Source organism: Seriola lalandi, unplaced genomic scaffold, assembly GCF_002814215.2.
Source record: "Seriola lalandi dorsalis isolate HSWRI2012SDOR001 ecotype SW California unplaced genomic scaffold, Sedor1 jcf7180002054659, whole genome shotgun sequence".
NCBI lineage: Eukaryota > Metazoa > Chordata > Actinopteri > Carangiformes > Carangidae > Seriola > Seriola lalandi.
Window position 1 is genome coordinate 136,122 of NW_019525212.1, and position 25,684 is coordinate 161,805.

The 25,684-nt window shown below is 39.1% G+C and overlaps 1 protein-coding gene across 1 annotated transcript in view; it reads left to right on the forward strand.

The window, feature by feature from the left end:
* The first annotated feature begins 15,351 nt into the window (after positions 1–15,351).
* The window catches only part of itga4 (integrin alpha 4), a 25,083-nt gene continuing 14,750 nt past the window's right edge, over positions 15,352–25,684 (forward strand). The window contains exons 1-11 of the mRNA XM_023420876.2: positions 15,352–15,724; positions 16,981–17,181; positions 17,831–17,949; positions 18,368–18,468; positions 19,297–19,429; positions 19,882–19,949; positions 20,361–20,493; positions 24,182–24,267; positions 24,378–24,440; positions 24,536–24,676; positions 25,088–25,196. Coding sequence (XP_023276644.1) covers positions 16,994–17,181; positions 17,831–17,949; positions 18,368–18,468; positions 19,297–19,429; positions 19,882–19,949; positions 20,361–20,493; positions 24,182–24,267; positions 24,378–24,440; positions 24,536–24,676; positions 25,088–25,196 — 1,141 coding nt within the window. The 5' untranslated portion in view covers positions 15,352–15,724; positions 16,981–16,993. The remainder of the gene's footprint in view (positions 15,725–16,980; positions 17,182–17,830; positions 17,950–18,367; positions 18,469–19,296; positions 19,430–19,881; positions 19,950–20,360; positions 20,494–24,181; positions 24,268–24,377; positions 24,441–24,535; positions 24,677–25,087; positions 25,197–25,684) is intronic.

Genomic DNA, 25,684 nt, shown 5'->3' on the forward strand with positions numbered 1-25,684 from the left:
ATGAGAAGTCAAAAAATGCATCTATAAATGTGAAAATCTGATCCTAGCAGACACAACAGCAGCTCATATCGGCTAGGCAGGGGTAGAAAACAAACTCGCCTTTCTCAAATGCACAGCTATGAAAGGTTTCTATTGTCAGCTGAGGAGGAAAAACTATAATATAATAAAGTCATCTAACACTGTAATATGTCGATGTAGGGCAATCAAACATAGCTAATGTTTAAGTAAGAACCTAGTAATTACTTTAACAGCAAGAACCAGGAATTTGGGCTGTAATATAATGTTCTTTGCCTTTTACGCTTTACTTGCACAGAAAAAGATTGTCACGAATTTCAAAAATACTTGGACTATAATTTATTTTTTTTAAATTTCCTCTAAGATGATCTGTTGTTACTTCCTTGTTCCCCATAGCCTTGTTTTCTTCCACTGTTCCTACATATAAGTACCAGTATAAAGTATTTTATTGGGACCTTATTCATACATTAAAATCACACAGTGACTCTTTGTAATAATGTGGGTTGTGAATTGCACAGTACTGTATTGTTACATATTAGTCTGTGTTGTATTTGGATCATATCTTGGACCGTACATCTACACACATACTGAATCATCTAATAAGGACAGGACCTGTACTGGTGTGAACATGCACTAACTAAACACTGCCAATGTTGGACTCATGTCGATGACTCTTCCTGTTGGACAGCAGTACCAGAATCAGACTGCACTGACTCAACCTTTGGAGGGAAAAGCGGGCAGTCCACGGGAAGTTCACTTCCTGGCGAGCACAATGGCTGTTGTTTCAGACAGGATGTGACATCATCATCAAGGACTTTGGGACAGGATGGGAGATGATGTCGGTGAAACTCGGCATCGCCTCATGTAAAGTGGATGACAGTGTTGTATCTGTCCATCCGTCTCCTGTTCCACGTTCATAACACACTTACAGCCTAGGCCAGAGACTGATCCAGTGCAACAGCTGATTTATACATCAGTGAAGATCTTTTCATTGTTGCACTGTAGCTCCACTGAAAACATAGATGTGTCCTACTTTATCAGATCATGTTGTGTATTCAGGTTAATCCTGTTTACATTCTTTCATACACTGCGTGGACAAAGAGGAACAATGAGGATGAGAAGGTTTGTGGAAATGGTTTTACAGTTTGTATGGGACTGAATGGCGCCAATATTGTCAATATTACATCGATGAACAACATTATGAAATATAAAGTCATACATAAATGTGAAATGAATAAATAAACTAAGAATTTCATAAATTACCTAAACAAATCATTATTATCAGACTTATACCACCCACTTGCATTGAGTTAATTTTAATTGTATCATAGAAAATTGGGTTTTTGTTGTTATTTGGGCTTTTATTTTGTTTTTACAAGACTTTATTTTGTAATGTCACTTTTTATGACAGATGTCAACAGTATCACCTGCCCCCTCCTCAGCCAATCATGCCTACAGTCCCAAGCTTTCTCCAAATGATGGGCTAACTTAAACGTATCCTATGTGAACAGCCAACTCAGTTTTTGTGAATGTCTGTGCTTTAAAAATATTTTTTTTCTGTTTTCATCTTGCTAAGTGTATGGTTAAAAAAGAACAAAAGAAAAGTGAATTGGAGCAACATCTTTCACCAACTATGTTGGAAAGTTCCACCAGATTCACATAGCCAGTTGTTTCAACAGAGTGCTAATGGTCAAATGAAATATATAGGATATTAGGAGTCCCAGCTGACCAATCACAGCTCTCCTGCAGCTCAGATGATGTATTGTTACAGTTCGAGTCTCCAGGAGTATAAATCCAGCTCTGTTTGGTTAAACGTGTGAAGGCTCAGGAATCATCCTCTGCTTGACCTAAACACAAAGGACTTGAAATTATTCAGACTGAATACATACACGTGAGACACACACTGGACTCCAGAGTCGTCATACCTGCTGTTCAGACTGAAAACAGTTTGTTTTGAGAAAATTACTGCCGGACATGCAAGTCTTCATGAAAAAGTGATAGCAGTTTTACATGTTGCTCTCATCTGAAGAAACTTTACATAAGTGAGGAATGAATATCCAGCAAATCACTTAACATAGAGCATATGAGCAAACAGGAATTAAATGAGAATCTGAGTTTAATATTTTATCATTAATTCTCTGTGCACAGAAAGATATTATAAAATAGGCAGCAGAATAACACTAATAACTAAATGTATCAATGCAAGCATGTCTCTCACTCAGAATGGTAAATCATCAAGGCTTAAACTGCAGAATAGGTTTGAAAATCCATCAGTAATGCAGGCTGTGAGAGAGGAAGAAACACTTTAATTCCTTCACATCAAAATTTGAGACCATCCCACCAAGAAAAACATCTGTAGTGTCAGTAAATTGCCAAAAACCAAATGTGCGTTTTGACACAACAGACCTATTTGATTCTTGTTGCCTTATGACAGGCAACATTGGTTTCTTTTAACCATAGCCATGATTTTTCCTCACCTCAATCAAGTGGTTATTATTGTAACCTCGATGACTAAGTACTTATTTCAACCCAAACCATGATCTTTCCCTTAATCTAACCAAGTTGTTTTTGTGGCTAAACCTAACCAAACCTTAACCGTAGTAGTTGTCAAAGGCACAAAATGCCGTCGTCCTGCGAACTGAAACGCCACATCAGAAAACACTTTCATGTGTTGTTCTCGATGGAAAAATACAAACAGTATATTTTGTCGTATAATAAAGAGGACTTGTTAAAACCCTTTCCAACTCACCACTGTTGCCACCACTCCTTTTCATGTACCCAGAGCCATATAATCAAATGATCAATGTGGGTCTTTCTGTAAATGCCCTGTCAAGTCTGAATAAAGCTGTAGCATTTATGTAATAGACACTTACTGCACGTTTATTAAAAAATTGTCATGCTTTAGTCGTTGATTTAGTTTGGAGTGTCATGATTAGTTGAACTCCAGAGATATTTCTCTCAGTGAAGGATGGACTGTTCCCTTTCTAAAACTTCAACAAGCTCATTATTTGACTTAAACACATAATTAACATATTGGTCGAAGTAATGTGATTTCACTTAATTTAATCCCATTTTTTCAATACGTGAAGGTAATTGTTAATTTCATTTTAGCTTAGGAGACTTCAACTGTGCAGAAAAGATTGAGAGCTGTCAAAGTATCCGAGTCACTGTGTATAGTCATTTCCTGTGTGTGTGTGTCCGAAGGCATCTTTTTCAGTAACAGCTTGTGTTGCCTGTGGGACAACACACACAGTATAACTGCCGCAGGCCTGTAGCTCATTACGGATTCAACATATGGCCACACACACACACACACACACACAGAGTAAATAGTCTAATTCTTCTGATCTTGTCGTTAATTACTGTTGTGTTGAAAATAAGACAGACTGATGATATGAACTCTGGCCCTGTTCACTGGACCGAGTTTATTTGTGTGGAGTTCACAGTTGGGACTCGTACGTTCTGTGACTCGAGCAGTTTTTGGTTTTCTGTCGGGAGACAGTAGAAGGCGTTCATTTCATCTATGAAGATTCTCGATTTATTCCGGTTATAGCACTGAGTCAAAAGCAGTTTGTCTTCTCATCTGAGAGGCTTCTTCAGTTCCCCTGACTAGTGAGAGGTCCCAAATATTTTTAACTTCCTTTTTTATTCGATCTATTTCTGGCATTTTTTCCACGTTTCCACCCAGTCTGTAACATCCACTCCCCTCATACTGCAGCCCTTGTCTTTCTAATGATCCTGATATACTCTGACATGGCTCTGGACTTAAACTGCTTCATAGACAGCCATGTTCATACAGTCTGTGCAGTTTTATATTTTGAGCTTCATGGCAAAAAAATCTATTGCAGAAAATAGTAAAAGTGTGTCCTTTGTGAGCAACAGTCCTAGTTTTAGTTTTCTCTGTACAACGCAAGTTTATATAGGTATTATTTTCTATCATCTTATCTCCTAATTGTCAATTCTGTCAGTATCTGAGTTTTTTCAGTACATGATGACAAAGACCTTGTAGGCCCAATTGTACCAATAAAAACATTTAGGAGCTTGTAAATTTCAATGTTTATTTAATTTTTGTAAATAAAAGACATTTTTGTTTGTTTGCTCCTTCGCTCCTGTATATAAATACCCAGTTTTTTGTTCATATGGATGTTGCCTGTGTGTGGACAGGCTATTAAGTCACAGGCAGGAGCCATCTTTGGACAGAGCCAGGCCTTCCCAGGCTTTATGTTAAGCTAAGCTAACCGGCTGCTAGTTGTAGCCTCTTTTAAACAGAGATCCCGCTGTATTGCCATTAGGGAGACCTCTCGTTATGCCAGCTTTGCTTGTTCACACTGAACCTAACAAGATTGACACAATGCCACCACATTGTGATACTAAACAGCACGCTGGTGTTCAGGAATCAGAAGCCTGACGTGTAATACAACAGTTTTCGGCGTCTGTCCTGCCATGCCGGCTTTTACACAGACATTGATCCAGCTCTGTGACTTCCTCTGCTGCTGGCCTAACCGCAACAACAATACCTCTTTTGGATCTTGTCACAAGTTGGGTATTAGTGAGGTCACCTGTGACACAGGTCACATTGCAGTCATGTCAGAGTTGTTCACAGAAATCTAGGTGAGAATTGGTGTGAAACCTCCTGTGAAGGATGTTGGGACTTGGCGTCTGATTCTCATCCCTCCACCTCCAGGGTGAAATGCTCTTTTGTTCCTGTCCATGCACAGATCTCCTCTGTGGCCATGTGCAAACTGACTGCACTCTTGACACTGCAGCTGCATGTTTTTGTTGTTGTTTGCTTCCTTGTTCTTCGTCTTAAAAACAATGGTAGCTTCCGTTTTTGCTTATGTGTTTTCGAAAGACGTGGATGGAATTTGAAACACGCAGGCAGTGACTGAGTTTGAGATAAATCAAGTAATCATTACAATGACAACAGAGCACACACACACGCACACACACACTGTGAGGCCTGATGGAACCAATTAGCAGACGTTATCATGGCCTGGAGACGTCACAAGCTGTTCAGACACCCCTACCCTCCCCTCCTCCCCAGAGGGGGTCTGTGAGTCTGTGAGAGGGAGAGAGAGAGAGAGTGTGTGTGTGTGTGTGTGTGTGTGTGTGTGTGTGTGTGTGTGTGTGTGTGTGTGTGTGAGTGAAAGAGGGAGCGAGAGATGTCATGGCTAACTGTTAGTGACCTCAGCCACAGGAACATGTCCATATAAGGTTGAAAACAGAGCTTCACAGTGCTGTTCATGGTTAAAATCAGACTATTTTCTCTCATCTGTGGCAAAATGCATCTGTTTCCCACCATTGCTATGAAACGACTTCAGCTTCATGTTGACGCTCATAGGTGAAACTGAGAACAGTAGAGTTTGGATGTGGGAACGATTTTGGGAAACTTGAATTCTCTTCGTTGAATAACAAGGACAAAAGATCAACAACTGTGTTAGGAAAATATCTGGTTCTAATTTAAGCCTCTGTACTTAAATACTTATGGAGAGGTTAACAGCTACTCCCATGGTCCAAGAAACCTCCAATCACAAAGCTGTGATGTTAGATCTGTACAAATTTGGGAGTCAAGTTCAACCATGGTGAACTTTAAAGTGCAAGTTTGCATTGTTGACCAACAGCGAGACATGATGTTGAAAGGGTTGACCTTTCCAAGGACCTGTGTTGCACCATTCACTTATGTATATCTTGTCACTTTTCATCAAGATTGTAGAGTTTGCTGTGGCACTTTATGAGTGACTGAGCCTTTAATGACTCCTTAAACAGAAACTACCAGCCAATCATAAGCCAGTATATTATGTGATCGTGTCACAGTGTGGAAAACTTTAATTTAAAGAATCAAAAGGGGAGTGTTCAGTGTGTGTGTGTGTGTGTGTGTGTGTGCATGTGTGTGTGCGCACGTGTGCAGAGGAATAAACAGTAATTTCCTTCCATTTTCAGTAATGTCAGCAGCCCCACCCACTGCCTCCCTCCTTCCTTTTGACCCCATACAGCCTTCTCCTTCTCCTTCTCCTCCTCCTCCTCCTCCTCGTGCACACAGACACACACAGACATAAATACACACACACACACAAACACACACACACACACACACACACCACTCTTGAGATCAAAGCCATGTATCTGGATCTGATCAGACTGATCTGTGATCAATTGATGCAAACACAGCAGGGATCACCAGTCTATTAGCATACCACAGATAACACACACACGCACACTCTTTAATCTGTGTTTGCTTTCATGTGGAGCTCCATCAGCAGAGAAGAAAAACAGTTACAGACCTGTTGTTTGTGTCTTTGTTGATGGTTGAAATTTATTTGGTTGTTTGGTAATATTTATTTTTTGTTTTTACTAAACTGATGCATTTTTATTTTGGAAAAGATTTTGTTTTAAAGTTTTAAGCAGTTTTAAGTGGAATGTGAATTATTAGTATAAGTAGTATTCTGAAGTAATTTCTGTGTTTCACTATCACACATATGTTGCTGTGTGTTTGATTGTTCATGATGGCTCGCTGCTGACTGAGGGTAAATCGTGGGCTGCTGTAATAAGGAAGTTTTTATTCTTACACATCAGTAAAAACACATCAGTGACCCATCAGCATTTCAGGAAACTTTAAAACAGGAAAAACTGCTGATTCATCATGAAAGAAAGAACAGCAGTTGGAGAACAGATGAGTTTTCAGATTTATTTTCCCTGGCGTAACAAAACTGACCAATCAAAGTAAAAGTTGCTCTTGAACACAACACTAGATGACAACATGCACCTACACACAGTTGTCAGTTTAGTAGTTACACCAAGCTAAAAGTAGTGCAGTTTATTGAAACAGTGCAGCAATAAATCCTCTCCTCAGGGAGATTATAGTGTGTTTTTCCCTATTTTATATTCCCATTTCAGTTGTTAACACGATATCTATAATGTTTCTCAACATAGGAGCACAGGACTCCCCTTTAGACTTATGTAATAGTCACCAGTTTTAGTTATTTCAGCTTTGTCTCTGAGAAATCATGTTTTGTCCATCATTATGCCACAGTAGACAGGTCTGGACCCGTTTCTTTTGTCGAGTTGTGACGTTCAGCCGGCTAACAGGAAGCTAAGTTTGATGGAGTTTGGTAAAACAACAATATTAGATTGTTTTCAGATAACTGCCATACAAAAAGACAAAAGCTCTGTTCCAGGACTGGACTTGTAGTTATTAGAATAGTTGTAAATGTTAATGAGATTTTGAATTAGTTTTTGTTACTTCTGGAACTGAACCTGGAAGTTCTGGTTTCACGTTGGTTCACAACAGTAGTTACAGTTTAATTGACACTGTTACGTCCACCATTTTGTCAGATGTGACCTTTTATCTGCTGTACTCCCTAAATGCCCTTGTTGGGGCATTATCTATAGATACTCTTTTATTAAGACTGTTTTGTGATTTAGTAGAATTTAGTTCTATGGTTCTCTACTAGCTGCCTGCAAATGTGTTACTAACACATTGACCCAAATGTAGGACAACCGTGATCAGTCACATACTCACACTCTTTCCTGTCAGACTCTTGAAGTGGTTAAAATAATTTTCTATGAGAGTATTTTCCAGACAGTTTTTTCAGCTCATCTGTGACTGCTGTAATTCTTTTGTTTGACAGATTTTCTCCCTGGTTCATTTCTGCAGTAAAAACAATGGAAGTTCAGTTCTCATTAATTCATTTCCTCTGTGGCAGTAAACGTATTACAAGAGCCTTCAGAAGCTCCTGCAGGTTAAAGTGAACTAATGAAACACTTTCAGGGCTAACCAACTCTGAAAGACTTACTATTAATGGACCTGAAAACACTCGGTAGCCTCTGCAAAATTAAGCTTTCATACACATAACACATAATTATCTAGTCCTGGAATATTAGACAATCCCCACCTTTTTCAAACCTTATTTGCAGAAAAAATATTGTTTGACCAAGTTTGGTAGCTGTTGAAGAAAGCTACTATTAGGATAACTGTGGAGTAGTTTACTCTTTTTCCTTTTACTCTTGTGGACTTACTGTGATGTTTACTAGATTAATCACTGTGTAGTACTTCCCATGAGAACTTGATGTTGATCTTTCACTGATGAGTCATTCTTTCTTCCTGGCATAAAGCACAATGTCGCTGTTAGTCTGCATTTTTGTGAATCCAGTTTCCTGTCTACTCTACTAACTTCTTCTACTGGTCTAATGCTTGTTCATGGAATCTCATAATTAAATGATTTATAACCATTATCCTTGAATTTATCTTTCTTATATTGATTTCCCAGTTTTACAATTGCATTGAGTAAAAACCTTAAAGACAATCTGCACCTTCAACATTTATTAGAAGTCTGTTTAGCTTGCTGCATGGCTGTGTACCAACACACATAGGATCCTGAATTGTTGTGCATTATACTGACAGGCGTTTCTATTATTTTGATCACCCCATTTATATCAGGAAAGGTATGCTAAATAACAGACAAACAGGCAACATCTGGTAAGGCGTGGGACCAACAGCCTGACTGACCAAGTCATTATTTAATGGTCCCGACATCATCTGACATAATCAACATAAATACAGGTTAATGACAATAGCTGTCTGAATGGCTGTACCAACATTTACAACAGAGAAAGTTGTAGATGAAAGTTGTCTTCTTAACTTTGTAACACACAATCACCCACCCTTACGTCATCGTTTTGGAAAGCTCTGCTTCGGGGAAGAAAATGCTGCTTTACTTTGGATTTGTGGCTGAAACAGTGAGAAAAATTAACTGGTTTGGTCTGGACATATTTACAGGCCTGATGAAAGAGAAGGAAATGAAACAGAAGAAGCATCATGACTGTTTGCTTCACCAAATTCAAGTGAACACACAGATAAAATCAGCACATGATGACAGCATGACTGAGAACATGCCTGCTGCTTTCTGTGTATGTGAAAGAATGACTGATTAGTGATTATTGGTCTTATTGGCCTCTTTCCTGGCAGTAGTTTAATTTCTATTCTTTAGAGTAAAAACCTTCAGAGAAAGAGCTCTTACCTTTTGTTTCGATGTGGCAGTTTATGTGCTTCACCTCTTCTGTTTTCCCATACTGTCTGCCATGACCTCTGACCTCCTAATTGCTGGCTGAGCAGAGGTTCACAGTGACCTCAGTGGTCCCATCACACAGCTTAAGCGATGCTATTAGTGGGAGCAGGAACACAGCAGTAATGCTGGGAGCTTCGAATGCTATTTTGTATTGGTATATTGGGTGCAGACCTGTAAATGTATTGAGTATTTTGAGTATTGTGTGTTACATAAAGCTGATAACTTATGAAATCAAGTGTTTTTACTGTTTGTGTAACTTAACCAAATTGTAGCTGCGAGTCCAGAGTCCACAAGCAGCAGGAATCAGGAGTCATATCCACAGGCTAACGAGCTGAGTCATGAATGAATGAATGAATCTGATGAGCCCCGAAGCTCTCAAGCAGTCTTTTTCATCGTCGTACAGGCTGCAGTTTAGCATGAATGGGAAGGTTGCAGGCAGTGAGTCTGTACAAGAGCTGGTATCAGCAGCTAAGTTGAGTACACGGAATTGAATGTGTTTGCAGTATTGAATAGTCTCAGCAGTGAGCACACACAGCTACAGTAGAGCCCGAAGTGAAAACGCATTAATTAGTCACTTACCACATTACTCAAAGCTAAACTTTAGAAGTGAGTTTTTAACAGTATTAAATGTTGTAATGCTTTTATGTCTATGGCTCGCAGTTAATTTGATGCCATATCAAAGCCCGGTAGGCAGGAGAAGACGAGAACATCCGTTAGTGTAGGACTGTGGAGTGCAGCACATGACTTTTTCCTGGAGACAGTGTGTACCACTGTTAATATGATTCGTATCAAACTGAAAAGTTTGCAGTTGAAAAGATTGAATTTTTGTTCAGCACTAAAGGGAAGTCAATCTGTTAAATACAGTAACCTCATTTGTTAGATCACATCCACGTAAAAGCTCTTAAATCTGAAAACTCTTTACATGTAAAAACAACTTGCATCCACTCTAATGTTTTCAGGTTGTTTTTTCAAAAGATGTACTTCCACAGTGAAACAGCAACAACAGAAAAATGTCTAAATCTATTGTTGTTAATCTTTTGGCCAGGAAAAAACAGACAAGTCCATCACATCCATCACCTGGACAGGACCAGGGGAGACGGTGTGACTCGGCTGAGTCTCAACTGGGTCAAACAACTAACATGTTGTCACTGAAAGGTTTGTCATAACTGGATCACTCATTTAATAGCAGCTCGTAAAAAAATGCCTCTCGCCAACAGTATCTGACCATTGACTAAAACCCTCCCCCAAACTGTAATCGTCGTGTCAGATCAGGTCTGTAGAGCTTTAATTTTTCTGCATGTTGCAGCAGTGTATATGGAGCTGTAGTAAGGGACACACCCGGGATATAAACAGTTTGATGGGTTGTGTCTTCCTAAACCAAAAACACAAGTAGAAATGTAAAGAATGTGTTAAATACATCTGTAACTGATCATTACTTCCAAGGCCACGGAGCACATCATTAACTAACTACATTAGTTTGTGGAGCTACAAGGTACAATAAAAAAAAAAAAAACAGTTCACGATGAGCACATCCGCGGCGGCTGACATTAGCTGGCCTATCTTGTTGTTTATTGGATTTGGGGAAGTTTACACTTCACCAACTCTGACTAACAATACCAAAGATACTATATCAGCCAAACACACAAGAAAGTAAATGTCTCCTGACAAAAAATAGTCCAGTTTATGTTTCAGATGATATGCATTTCTTTTGATTGTGTTTGGTTTTCCTTGAACACCCTCATTCCTTCTTATAGGAACAGTGAACTAAAAGTAAAATTATGTTCCATCCACATCCACAGTACTTGATAGTTGAATTAGCTTACCATTTCCTAAATGTCAGCGTGGTGCCCCTATGTCTTTGCATTTGGTCTATTTATAGAGTATTTTCTCAGTGTACAAAAATACAGAGTGTTCTATCCAGTCTGATACCAAGTGACCTGCACCAATGAATAAAAGTTAATCATTTCCGATGACTACCAAAGAGGAGAAACGTATCATGTACTTTGCTTCCATTTTTTTCTAAAAATGTCAAGAGTTGCTGCCAAACCCACATAGAATATCAGAGCCAACCTTTGGATAGAGTATCTTATCTTGTCCCAGCAGTTTTGTTGATGCTTCTTGTCTAACTCCCAGTCATGTATAGATTTATTTAGTCCATAAATCTGTTCCTCCCAAGAAGCAGTAACATCGGAAAACATAATTAACAGAGACAGAACATTACTGAATACCAGATGCTTCTTATTAACAGTAGTGCAACAGCTAAATTAGCTTCTGAAAGATATCTTCTTGGGCGGTGGATGAGAGATTGTTGAATAAGACTTTGATTCGTCTTTCACATTATCATTAGGTTTTTATTTCCTGATGAAAAATGTAATACCTTTCATCATATTTCGTCACAGTTTCATTGCCTGAAGTAACGCTGCTTATCGTATGTTTTGTGTCTGATTAGCTGTCCGTTGTTAGAATTAGAATCACAGTTCCGGTCTGGTGAAACTAATCTCAGCATGTGTTGAAGTGACTAAAACACAGCTTGTCTTTGTTCATCTGGTCAGTGGACATGATATAAAAGAAGAAATAGACCACCAGGTATTCTGATATCAGACAATTACCAACTCTCGTCTTTTTTTTTTTAAACAATATAAGGACACTCAGAGTGTGTGGGAACAGTAGCTGGTCAGATTCCAACATAATAACTGCAGGGTCAGTAGCAGGAAATACCAACAAACACCCAGTGAATGTGTATGTGTATATGTAGTGCAGAGTTCCTGTCTGACATTTACCCAAAGAGTCTGTCTGCTCCACTACTGTCTTTCTGTCTGGAACTATTTTTATCAGTTTGGATAAAACCAAACTGGTAGCTGATGAAGTAGTTATACATTGTAGAATAGAGTTCTTAGAAAGAAAGTGTTTTCTTTGACCACTCTGCTGTTCAAGAGTGTTGTTTAAAAGAACATTTCTGCCTCTTTTCCTTTCTTCCTGTCTCTCTGGTTTATTTACTGATTGAAGGTCTGGAATAAATCACAGGGCAGTTTGAGTTCTTCAGTGACTCTTTTAGTACAAATATTTTCCCCCTCAACGTAAACTAAACACATCTAATACCAGTTGTACATCACTTCATAGTTCAAATTGCTTATAAAGTCATTGTTTATTGAGTCCAGTAACATTGGATTAAAACTGTTTGACTCACACAAAGTAGTTCTTCTATAGAATTTATTTTAGAGAATATTTACAGCTGGAGGAATCAGCTGATAAATGGAATAAAGGCAGACACAGAAGAACTGATATGACAATATAGTGGTGAAGGATGTATTGCATTCTACTACTGGGCTCTACATCTGTTCACTTTTATTGTATAATCATGTCTCATATCCTCTTGACTATTGAGCTTTTTGGGCAGTTTTGTTGCCTTGGTAACCAACAGACAAAATAATACAACCGACAAACTACATGCTAGTGGCTGAGTGAGGCTGTTCGTGCTATAGTTTGTTGTGTAACCTATATTTAATCAGGTAGTCTCATTGAGACCTGTGCACGACAGATGAAAAGAAAAACATATAAAAAAAAACTAATTAAAATGAAGAATACAAACAATCAGCATAGCCAGATACAACAAAAGCCACGCAACATCATAGACAATCACAGACGTCAATAAATAGAAGTTTAAAGTTTACAATCGACCAGATAAATTAGATGTTTATGTTTTAAAATCATCTGTAATTTATTCATTTATGAGATGCAAAGTAGTGGAAGGTAGTTTTCCCCAAGTTGTAAGGGTAACTACAGTTGAACAGGCCTGAGATCTGCTCTGGTGAGCTGTGGTTTTAAATTTTAGAGAAGTGATACACTGGCACGTTTTTCAGGGGAGAGTGACGCAGCTAAGTTTTCTTATTGGTGCCAGTTACGACCAACCAACCTTTAACGGTTTTAACTTCCTGTAATGAAATGCAAAATGCAATGATAAACTGCATCAAGTTGATTTTAAGGTGGAGTGAGCAATCTCTGTAGTCAAGCAGACATGATGGTTAACGTGCTTACAGTGACAAAGCTAACATGCTGATATTTAGAAGGTGTATAATGTTTAACTTGTTCACCAATTTGTCTGAGACACAAAGATCTCCAGATCGTTTCACTGGTACCTGAAACAAGCCCCCACAACCACTTTGGTCCACAATGAAATATCAGCGGCTATTGTAATGAAAATAATTGTAATGAAATTTAGTATAAACGTTTCACTCACTATTCACCATATATGCACTATTTATTTTATTTGAGTGTCCAAATCCCTTCAAAAAATCCAACAGTGATTTAAAAGAAATGAAAGCAGTAATTTGAAAAGAGTGATGATGCAAAATGACAATGATTCATATTTTTCTGAGGAATGTCCTTCCTTGAGTTGTGAATGTGTGAACAAGTGTGACCACATCCTTTGTTTTATGACTTAGTGTAGTACAGTGTTGGTTTCTGTTTGAAATCTGGCTTATGGATTCAACTATTTTGCTGGATGACTTTGATTTTTCTTTTTGTTTTTTGCACCGCTCCCCTCATCAAGTGCCTTGCTGCTTCGTGCAGTGCTAATGATGGTCTGACCACAGCCTTAATTATACTTTATACTGTCACAAGTGTGACTTCAGATGACCAGGATTAGATGACCACATGACAATTGTCACGTAACCTGTCCTCATGACTTCTTTTCATTTACAGTCCAGCAGTACTCAGATGTTTTACTTAAGTAACAGTAGCAATACAATACACAGTGTAGAAATACTGCAATCAGAATATGAAACTATTGGCATCATAGATAATTGATATACCAAATGTGAAAGTACACATGTACAGACTGGCCCATTTTAGAATAATGTACTGTATATTATATTATTGGATTATACTATTAATGCATCAATAAAGTGTAAATCTCTTCAATGCTGCAGCTGGTAAATTTAATTACTTTACATACTGCTGGATAGCTTGTGACTTTTAACCTGTAATAATACTGTAATTGTCCTTATTGTATTAATCTGAATCTGCAAATTAACAAATGTTAAAAGTAAAAAGTACAATATTTTCCTCTGAATTTTTTTAATTGAAAAGTAGAAGTATAAAGTAGCAAAAAATGGAAGTACAAGTACCTCAACATTGTATTTGAGTACAGTACTTGAGTAAATGTATATGTTCCACCACTGTGGTCCAGTCTCACATCTGTAACATCTGTACAACACAGTTTGACTCATATTTACAGGAGTGTAGGAATGAGGTGAATAGTGGAACCAAGGAGCCCAAAAAAACCCTGTAAGCACTTTCCTATTTACTTTACAGGGAAAATGGTTATTTGTAATACTATCGTAGTAGCCATCAGTCATTATACTTTATAAGTATTGTACAATATTATTTAAATTATTATCATTTTATATGCTTGTCACACACAATGTTTCTAAAGTAATCACTTTAGGTATTTATAAGTTTATGATTATTTTACCACTGAGGTGTGATGTGTGTTGTGAGTTTTACTGATGGAAATAAACCTTCAGCAGCATCAGAAGTAGTTGGAAACTAATTCACCTTAATTCTGCAAGTAACAGCTTTATTATTTTATTATGAAATACATTAAAACAGTAATGTCTTATTGTCCTATACTATATAATGTATAATGAAAAGCTAAAACTGATGTAAATAATGTTTTGTAATATTCTTAAAACTCACAGTGAAAGCTTCTCACAGTAATGACAGTATGTTGAGAAAAGAACCTGAAATAAACTGATGTTTTAGATTGTATAGACTTTCTTAAATTCGTTTAACTTTAGAAAGAATTTCCCATGATAAGAAATGCAGATGCATGGGCTCACACTTGTTGACTTAGTTATTCATACAGGTGTGGCAACGGTAGAGGGGCCCACTGAGACTTAACATCTACAGGGTTTAGATTTTTCTGCTACACCACTGGATATTTATTATGTTGTTTGTCCATTTGTTGTTTCTGAAGCAGTATCCTGTAGTTGTCCAGTATGAGTCTGTCTCAGCGTTCAGACAGTAAAGTCAGATTACAGCCACAGGCTCCTTTCACACTATAGTGATAACTGAGGAGGAAACACCCCGGGCGAGCGCGCGCGCGCGCGCACACACACACACGAAGCGTTGTGCACACCCTCGCGCACTTATTTAGGGCGGACATTGCAAGGGTGAAAAGGAAACACCGTTATACATACACACACGCACACACACACACACACACACACACACACACACGCACAGAGTGGGAGGGAGGGAGGGAAGGTCTCAGCGCGCTCGGTTCTCAGTTTCATTAACTTCATGTGAAACTCAGATGAACTAAGACGAAGTTTAGTGTTGACCAATTTTTCCCTTGAGTTTTTTCGATTTTAGATTCATCACATGTCTGTCAGAATCTCGGAGCCTCGTGCGCTCTTGCCTCGCGGTGATGGACAGTCGGTCCACGCGCTAGACGGTTAACGGACTGAGGAGGAGCAACAGGAGGTTCCACGACAGAGTCACACCGGGACCAAGGAGGATTTTACGGACTTTTCTGACACAAACTGCGGCTCTTTTGATTCTGTCTGGCAGGAACTGATTAAACATCTACTCGGGTTTCAACAGGAACCACAGTTTGACCCGATATATCTGCTGTCTGAACGGTACCGTAAACTCCCAGTTACTAAACCACCAGAGAGTTATTCAGTAAATAAGTCATGAAAAGTTTTCAGTCAACAGTCATTTTCTTCTTCGTTAGTTTCTGTACCGTTTGATTTAAAGAAGGTGTTTGGTGTTATTGTAGACATTTTAAAGACAGAACCATTGGTTGATTAATCGAAATAAATCTAAACAAACTGATGACAAACAAATAATCCTGACTCACGTAAAAATAATCAATTTCCATTAAATCTCTGTTATTGGACAAATTAGAAATGTTTTTTCAAGGCCATACCTAAAAGTATGGGGCCCTGGGCAGTTTTTTTTTAATCGTCAGTCAATGTGTTCATCCTAGTCAATCTGTCTGGTTTCACATCAAAGTAGATCTGAAACAGTCTGAAACTATTTTGATATTGTATCAAGCAAAAATAGTGAAGGAAAAGTATTAAGTATTAAGGAAAACATTTTGTGAATCTTTTTTTTTTTTTTTTTTTTTTTACTTTGTTTGAATGAAACGACATTTGAAGATGTTATCCCCTCAGGGTTTTTTTTAAGTAATAGTTTGATTAGTTTAGGGAGCACTCATTGTTAGACAAGCTTCTTCTCACTAATTGGATCATTTTAGAGTCCTTGAACTGATTTTCTACTCTCTGGTAACAAAACTAATAACAATAACTCACTTTGTATTCTACCTTAACGTGAATTAAAAACTACTGTCAATAAAATGTTTAACAACAAAAAATGGATGAGTATTATATAATAATTAAACATTTTGGGGGTGTTATCCTTGGACAGAGCTAGGCTAGCTGTTTCCGCCCTAAGCTAAACTAACGGGCTGCTGATGTTAACTTGTGAAAATGCCCATTCTAATTTCCCACAGCATATAGAGATGTATTGATATACAGCTTTACAAAGATATTCAGTTTACATTCATCCATGACAAAGAAAAGTTGTTGATGATTAATTTTTGATAGGCGGTTTACTATTCAATTAATTCACTAATTGGTGTACCTCTAATACTCTGTATTTTTTATGGCCACTCCATTCCATCAAATAGACATATTGTAGTTGTTTGTGAATCCTTTTTTTTTTTACTACTGTCTCAAAAATTCATCCTGATTCTGGTGTACCTGTAAAGAATTTGGACAGTCAATATGAGTTTGTAAAGATGGAGATGGAAACATCAGCAACTGATGATTCTTGTTATTTCTCTGGATTTACAGTTTTGATTGTTGATTGGTTTCTCTTTGGTGTCCTGCAGTTTGTCCGCCATCATGTATCCCTCAGCGGTCAGCGTTTTTGTGCGCTGCAGTCTCGTACTGGCCCTCATTCAGGTCCTGGTGCTGGTCTGTCCTGCAGCAGGATACAATCTGGATCAGGACCACAGTCTGGAGTTCAGAGGTTCCCCCTCCTCCATGTTTGGATACTCAGTCCTGCTGCATCACCACAAAGCTCATAACTGGTCTGGATATTTAATGTTCATTGATAATGATGTGTGATTGATCCTCTGTTGATCTACTATTGACCTTCTGTTCTACTGTTGATCTCTTATTCTTCCACTACGGATCCTCTCCATTTGATCTGCAAGTTATCCTGTATTGATCTACTGTTGGATCTTTTTTGATCTGCCTTTAGATCCTCTCTTGATCCTGTATTGATATGAACACTACATGTCTTGTTTCCTTGAATGGCAGGCAATACTGACTGTAAAGTTATGAAGTCATGTTATATTTATCAACTAAATTTCATGGGTTTCAATGTGTTATATGAAACATCTGAAAGTTTGGGCATGATGATATCACAAATGGTGGGCTTTGGCAACTGGCCAGTCACCGCTCACATCACCATTGCAGAAAATGACATTGGATATTGTTGTTGTTACCATAACGGGCTGAATTACATTTCAGAGCGTTATGGGCATTCATAATGTTGATGATGAATCTCCTCAGTCATGGATTTGGACCTTAATAACCCTGTTTGTGTGTGTGCACGTGCATGCTAATTTCGCAGTTTTTGTCAATGACAGAAGCTCTTTGATGCTTCACACACAGATGCCATTCAGACACTGAGCAGGCTCACAGATCTTGTCTAACTCACTCTCTCTCCCTCAGGTTGGTGGTTGGAGCTCCAGTCGAGAACTCAACCTCAAATCCGTCCATTCAATCTCCAGGAGCTGTTTATCGCTGCAACATCACTGCTGAGTCCCGTCACTGCCATCGCATGTCTGCTGGTGTGTTTTTGTGTCATTTTCTTCAGCATTTGAGAGACTATGGTTGTGCTCAGACTGACTTTAGTCTGGTGTGAAAAAATGCTGCCTCCTCACCATCATTCATCTGAATGGCTGATGAGCCTTCGAGCTTATGAATCTATTATTCAGATTGAACTTTGGGGATCAAATGAAGCAGTGTGTCCACACCACGAACCCCCTTGATTTCTTTGGATGCAGTGTTGTTGTTGGTCTGACCACACAATCAGTAATCTGACATGTTGATATTTTCATATGAGATATATCCATGGGACCCAGCTCTCTACTCTGTAACACTATCAGCTGGTCAGCTTTGGCCTTTAACAGTAAAGCACCACTGACTTACCTGTGAAGGCTGCATGTGGGAAACAGTGTAAACATTTGAATTTGTGTGTGTGTGCAGATGTGCTGAGCTGTGGGAAGACGTGTGAAGCAGAGAGTGATCACCAGTGGCTGGGAGTCAGTCTGTCCAGACAACCTGGCGACAAAGGAGGACATGTCATGGTAGGATTCTCTCTCTCTCTCTCTCTCTCTCTCTCTCTCTCTCTCTCTCTCTCTCTCTTTCACACACACACACACACACAAACACACCTCCAGAAGTGAAGAAATGGGATGGTTCATTGGTCTGTCCGTCCCATTTTAATGAAAAAGGGAAAACAACACATTGTATCAGCATTTGTAGGCCATACAGGATTATGATGCACTCCATCAGTAGAGCATCGTGAAAACAACAACAGCCCTACATTGTCAGTCAACCACTGCAACGGGAAATAACGAAGGCCTAAGGCTTAGATTCTGTTTCCACTAATGTGCCCAAAAATGGTCAAATTAGCGAAAGACGAAGTAAACCTGTGAGAGAACTGAGATGTGTTCTTCCTTCATATTAATACTTCACAACTCACAGTTCTCTCACAGTCATGTGGATAAAGGCATTACCAATTACATCAGCCATTACAAAACAGAGAGCTTATGTTTGACAACTCCAAAGGCATCCCCAGAGATGTTAAAGATTTCCATGTCTGAGAGGAGCTTTTAATTTAGTGACTGGGCAAAACTATCTACAGCACAAACTGCCTCCTCGCTGTCATCGTCTCTATTACTCAGTGAGTGAAAGATTACTGCGGGGGTAAAATAAATACACAACAGGGAGGAAGTTCACACACACACACATAGAGTCTCTGTCATGGGAACAACAACAGTCCGCTGCTAACTTGTGATTGTGTTATTGACAGTAATGAGTACATGTCACATGTTTCACACACGTGTGTGTGTGTGTGTGTGTGTGTGTGTGTGTGTGTGTGTGTGTGTGTGTGTGTGTGTGTGTGTGTTCAGGCATGTGCACACCGCTGGAAGAACGTCTACTACTCAAAGAAAGACAGTCAGAACCACAAACTGCCTAACGGAGTCTGTTATCGCTATGGCAGTGACCTGAGTCACGGCCGACCCATGATCCCCTGCTATAGAGGTACACACATGCACACGGACTGGTTTTCTCACTGGTGTGTGAAAGTTGTTAATAACGATAATGTAAGAAAACATATTATAGCTCATTTCACCAGAGCTACTTTGTTGATCCTGTCGCTCTTGACAGTGAAGCTATGAACATGTAGACAGCTTCAGATTCAGGTGCTAATTCTCTATAGTTTCATCACCATGAGGCATTTCACGTTAGGAAATTTCATTGTCATGGTTATTATAAAAATATCAATTATAGCCACTTTAAACAATGTGTCACTGTTCAGATGCTTTATGACCCCTCTGCAGGTTTTGAGATTTTAACTAGTCCTCGTTTCTCTCATGTGTGTGAAAGCAGCAACTGCTCAGCCGTAGGAAGAAATCATTTGGGTTTTATCTTCATATTTGTTTGTTCACCTTCACCTCTCAGCATGTCTGTTTATCGCTGTATGTCTATTGCAGACCACCAGCGGAAGTTCGGTGAGGATTATGGGTCATGTCAGGCCGGTATTTCTAATTTCCTGACAGAGGTCAGTAGCATAAAGGCAACAAATTTATTTAAACTCCTGTCTTCTTCTCTGTTTTCATTAGCAGACCGAATGTTATCTGTCAGTGCTGTTTTATTCAAAACTCCATAAGTGTATCATGTTTTTAAAAGCTGGAGCCAACAGAAGCCATGTGCTTTTTTCTTGTTCCTCCTAATGCTGTCGAAACAAAATGTCAAATAGCATTTTCACCATTTTAGAAAAGAGAACAAGTCTGGTCAGTTTCCTGTGTCTAAAATGAAGACTAACAATTTCAATTTTAGAGCAACACATGTTAGAGAAACTGAGTTTGTGATATGTCACATGCATGATATAGATATATTAGAGCTTAAATAGAGATGAAGGGCACGCTTTATGTTGGAGACTCTGACATCTGCCTGTCTCTATCTCTCTCAGGATCTGATCATCATGGGGGCCCCAGGGACGTCGTACTGGATGGGCTCAGTCCTGGTGTTTAACACGTCCAGTGGAGGGATGTCAGTGTACCTTGATGATGACACTGGATCAGTCAGCTTCGGAAGCTACCTGGGTAGATGATACACCTGCTACTACTACCAATATATCATTATGTCTGTTCTTATGTAGCTGCTGCTGGTACTACTGCTGTACTATAGCTATGTACAAGTACCGCCAACACTGTATAGTTACCACTACTGCCACCAAAACAGAACCACTACTTGGATGGATGGATGGATGGATGGATGGATGGATGGATGGATGGATGGATGGATGGATGGATGGATGGATGGATGGATCTCTTAAGTTTGTTGCAGTGGTTCATAACACAGATCAACTCACACCCCTCGTCTCTTTATAGTCTTATTTCTTTTCTTCAGACTCGAGCATGTAACTATAGTGACTGTGTATTGAGATGTGAGCACTACCAAGAAACTACTGAGCCCAAAGCAGTACTGTGGCTGAATGCTTTCACTATGCACCCTGTGTAGACAGGGTTTGATAGAATCCAGCTGCATAAAGCGTAGTTGCATAGCTTCTCCCCTTCACTTGACCATATTTTCAACCAGCACTGTCATATCTGAAGTGCATCAGTGTTTTTCCAGAGTTGAGTCAGGTTCAACTGCATTTTGGCTTTTTTTGCAGGAGCTCTCTGCGTAAGCACCCCAGTTATTCATTGATGTGCGGCTCTTTTCAAACATGGAATATGAAATATTGCTGGATTCATCATTTATGGAAAGACCTATGTAGATGGTGTGATATTTGGCACCTGTTGCAGGAGAGGAGGGAATATTGTTCATGGAAAACGATGATGAGTTGAAAAGTTTAATGATACAAAAGAAAGAAAATGTTTTTTCTCTCTGCTCACACATTGCATCACGGAAATATGTTGAAATTTATTTTGACATCGAAGCCATAATTAATCACTATCCTGAGTGCAAGAGACGCTCATCCCCAGTTCTGTCTGGTACATCAATGAATACTTGTCACTTAATTAAGTTAATTAACATAGATTAAGAATTATGCTGCCTCTTTTATTTATAAGGGTCAAAAATTTTGTCAATCTGTCCACAACCATAGGTTGTTGATTGTTTTTATTCCCAGTCTGCCGATATGTCTTGCATGTCTGAATGGGGCTTTATTAAAGGCAATGAGACTTTTAAAAGCTTATTTTGTGCTAATGTTGGTCTGAATACATGTTACTGCAATTGCAAACCAAAACTTTCTTGGCGCTTGACATCAAACACGTATAAGAAAGGTAATGTATTTGCCTTTGAGATTAAGTGATGCTTTATTATCAGTACTATTGTTAAATAAGTAGTGGTATACTCCACAAAATATGGATGTATTTAGCATGATTGTTGCCACCCCATATCGAAAAACAACTCAGAGATTAACACTCAACACTGCAGCTTGAAGAGTTTTTTGCTTGATGTGGAGTGATGGTGCAGAGAAAGGACAGAAATGAGAACAGAGAGAGCATGGTTTTCTTCTTACTGTGCATAAGTTACTTATCTCAGTTTCAGTCAAAGCTCTGACTTTATGGGAAATTATTTTAGAAACAGCTGCATTTTTTTTTTTTTTAAGTATATTTTTTGGGGCATTTTATGCCTTTATTGGGTAGTATAATAGAGAAAGACGGGAAATGGGGAGGCAGAGAGAGGGGGAATGACATGCAGTAAAGGGCCGTCCGATGCAGGATTCGAACCGGGGCCAACTGCAGTGAGGACTGTAGCCTCTACACATGGGGCGCCTGCTTAGACCACTACACCACTTTCTTTTGATCCCACTACACTGGTGTTGTACAGGCATTCTTTCTGCTACCTGACTTTTTGTCCTGAACATTTTATCTGAAGGTCTGCAAGTTTTAAAAGGCATTCAACTTTGTTTTATCAGGTATTAACAAGATATTGAAAATGTATTTACAAAAGTCTTCCTGGCTACTGTAGGCAGTAATGTTTTGTGTCTGCCTTTGAGCTGTCGGGAGATGTTATAGATAGTATGAGACCATTTTCCCATTAATGGAAAGGGCTCTCATATTTTTGGAAAAAGTAGCACAAGAGAAGCACAGACCACTTTTCCATTAATGGGAAAATCGTTCCCAGTAATGGGAAAGTGGTCTTATACTTTTGGACCCCACTGTACATCTATAAACAAAATGGGATTGTTTTGACAATGGATTGTACGTAGGAGGCTGTTCAATCCTTTTTTGTGGAGTTTCAGTCGGCACCATTAGACTGTTAAAAAAACAGTCTTAAAAAGTCTTAAATTTAACTTGGTGAATGTTGCAGAAACCTTGTGTATAAAAACAGATCTAAAGAAACATGTTTTTTCTTCAAGACATAAACTGAATCACTTTGAAATCTGGCTTGTCAGTATTCTGCAGTTCTGAACAAGATAAGCAGGAAGCTGAGCAGAAAGGTGTGATGTTCTTAAGCTGAATGCCCTTTTTCTTCCTATCTCTGCTGAAAGAAAATATCTTCTGCCACCATGTCAGAACTGCTGACTAACTAACAGGCACAGTAACAACAGATGGGACTGCAAAATGTTGGCTGTTCAGTTTTGATGGGAGTTGAAGCTTTAAGTGTGTGTGTGTGTGTTTCCACAGTGGTTTGTAGTCAGTAGTCAACACAAACCAGCAGAAAGTAATTGGTTTGATGAAAGCTGTGGTTGTTGGTGAAACTTTCTCTCATACCCACACACACACAGACACACACGTTTTTTTTTTTTTTGTCATTGCACGGACATCTATTCATTTCCTTTTCATTTCCTTGAAACTTAACCTCAACAATAACCGCCTTATGTCAGACCCCAACCTTAAAGGAAGTCACAAACCAAGTAACCTACAGTCTTATTTGGCAGTTTTCAGTTTGATGTACAGTGTAAAATCTCTCTAAACAATATTCTCATACTGTGCGGCCGTCATAATGCAGATGAAAAAAAGACAAAGATTCATTCTTCATTTGGTTTGCTTTCACTTATTACCATGTGCTCACTGCCACATTAAAGAAATCTATTTGGGAAAATAGGCTTATTCACTTTTTTGCGGGAGACTAAGTTAAAGGTTTATTCTACGTTCATGTCTGTGCAGTAAATACAAAGCTACAGTTAGCAGCAGGTTAGCTTAGCATAAATGCTGGAAACGGGTTAACAGTACTGTTGTAGTATAAGCTAAATACTTAAAGTATAAAAACTGAAAGGTAGTGGTTGTTCATTAAAATGTTTCATGTGACTGAAATGTAAATTAAATATGACATTATAAAATTGTCAATATTGATGCATCAATGTGTAAGCAACATTTTACTGTTGGAGCTGGTTGAACTGGACCTTGTTTTAACTACTTTATATACAGTTACTTCTAGCTTGTTTAGTCTACTGGTTCTCACCCTAGGGCAAGGCCCCTCCAAAGGGTCCCCAGATAAATCTGAGGGGTAGTGGGGGGGGGGGTTAATGGGAGAAGAAAGAAGTAGTACAAAGTTCTGTTACACAAATTTATTTTCGTTAATGCTTATTATTTGTGAAATATTGGATAATTTTACATGTTTATGCCACAAACAGTCATTTTAATGAAACTGTCTGAGAAGTTGAGAGGGAAAAACGTCTCTTTGGTGGAACTTCTAACAACTGTGAGACATCTGAATGTTTGAATGTGACAAGAAGTACACGTAGAAAGTAACACAGAATGGAAATATTCGAGGTAAAGTACCTTTCCACTACTGCAGAAGTCTGACTATACAATATTGTGTCCTGCTGTTGATCAGGTTACTCTGTTGGAGCCGGTCACTTCCTGAGTCCTACTACTGTGGAGGTGGTGGGTGGAGCTCCGCAATACAACCAGAGGGGCAAGGTAGGACCAGGACCAGTTTGTGTTGTAGATATTTTTGTGATGTCAAGATTCATCACTAATTGTCATGATTGAGGTTACAGTGTGTATGTGTGTGTCTCGGTGATGTGCAGGTCTTCATCTTCACTGTAGTGGAGAACATGTTGCGTGTCATCTCTGAAGTGTCCGGAAAAGAGGTAAGCAACCACTTATCAGATAGATAGATAGATAGATAGATAGATAGATAGATAGTGGAATACTTAGCACTTAGTGTGTGTCTCTGTGTCTGTAGCTGGGAGCTTACTTCGGCTCCAGTGTATGCGTGGTGGATCTGAATGCCGATGGTTTGTCAGATCTGTTGGTCGGTGCTCCCATGGCAACAGGCGTTACCAGGGAGGAGGGACGAGTCCACGTGTACATCAACCAGGGCCAGGTGAGTGCACGCACACACAACCAAACACATAGTCCATGCCAGCAGTTTTCAAAGTGTGCCTGAGCTACATTTGGATAGAAATCAAGGGTTTTTTAATCTGAATACTGACTTGTTTGTGCATACGTAACTTTGTATTTTTTCACATGTGAACCCATTACGTTCTGGAAACCTGCTCAGAATTAATTTGTTGTTTGGAATAGGCCTTTATAGGTTTATAGGTTATTAATAACATTAACAATGGCTCTGTTCAAGTGTCCCAGTAAAGCCATGGCAGTGCGACAGTGAGCCAGTGATACCAGGACCCTGAAACTGAAGCAGCTAAATGGAATCTATAGCTTTCGTTAATGCTAATCACATCTGTGATTTTTCCCACTGTGACGTGTGTTTTCTCACAAACTGACTCTGTCTCAGGCCAACTTGTCGGAGGCGGAGTTTCAGCTGACTGGCAGCGACGCCTATGCAGCCCGGTTTGGAGAGACCATTGCTGACCTGGGAGACCTGGACGATGACGGTTACCATGGTAGCTATCACACCTGCACAGCCTGACCTATCAGCATACCACTTGCAAATACTAGTTATTGCTACAATGCTGCTGCTACAATATTACTGTGACTATTACTGCTGCTAGTACCATTACAAAAATATAAATACTATAAAAACTTCTATAATACTTGCATGACTGCTGCTGCACTAAACAACCACAAACACATACCAAGGGAGCACAACCCACACTACCGACAGTAACTGCCACTTTGTGATAACTAAGAGACTGTCACTACTCAACGCCCTCACACAAAGAGACCCCTCAACGTACGTATGTGTGTGTGCGTGTGTGTGTGTGTGTGTGGTGTGGTGTGGTGATGTGTGAGGGGTGGAGGGTGTTATTAAGTTCATTACATCTGTAATGACAAACTGTTGCTGCTGTTTAACTGAACCCTGAACCTGCCTTCTAATCTGCCACTGCTAGATAAAAGGCTCTGTGTGTGTGTGTGTGTGTGTGTGTGTGTG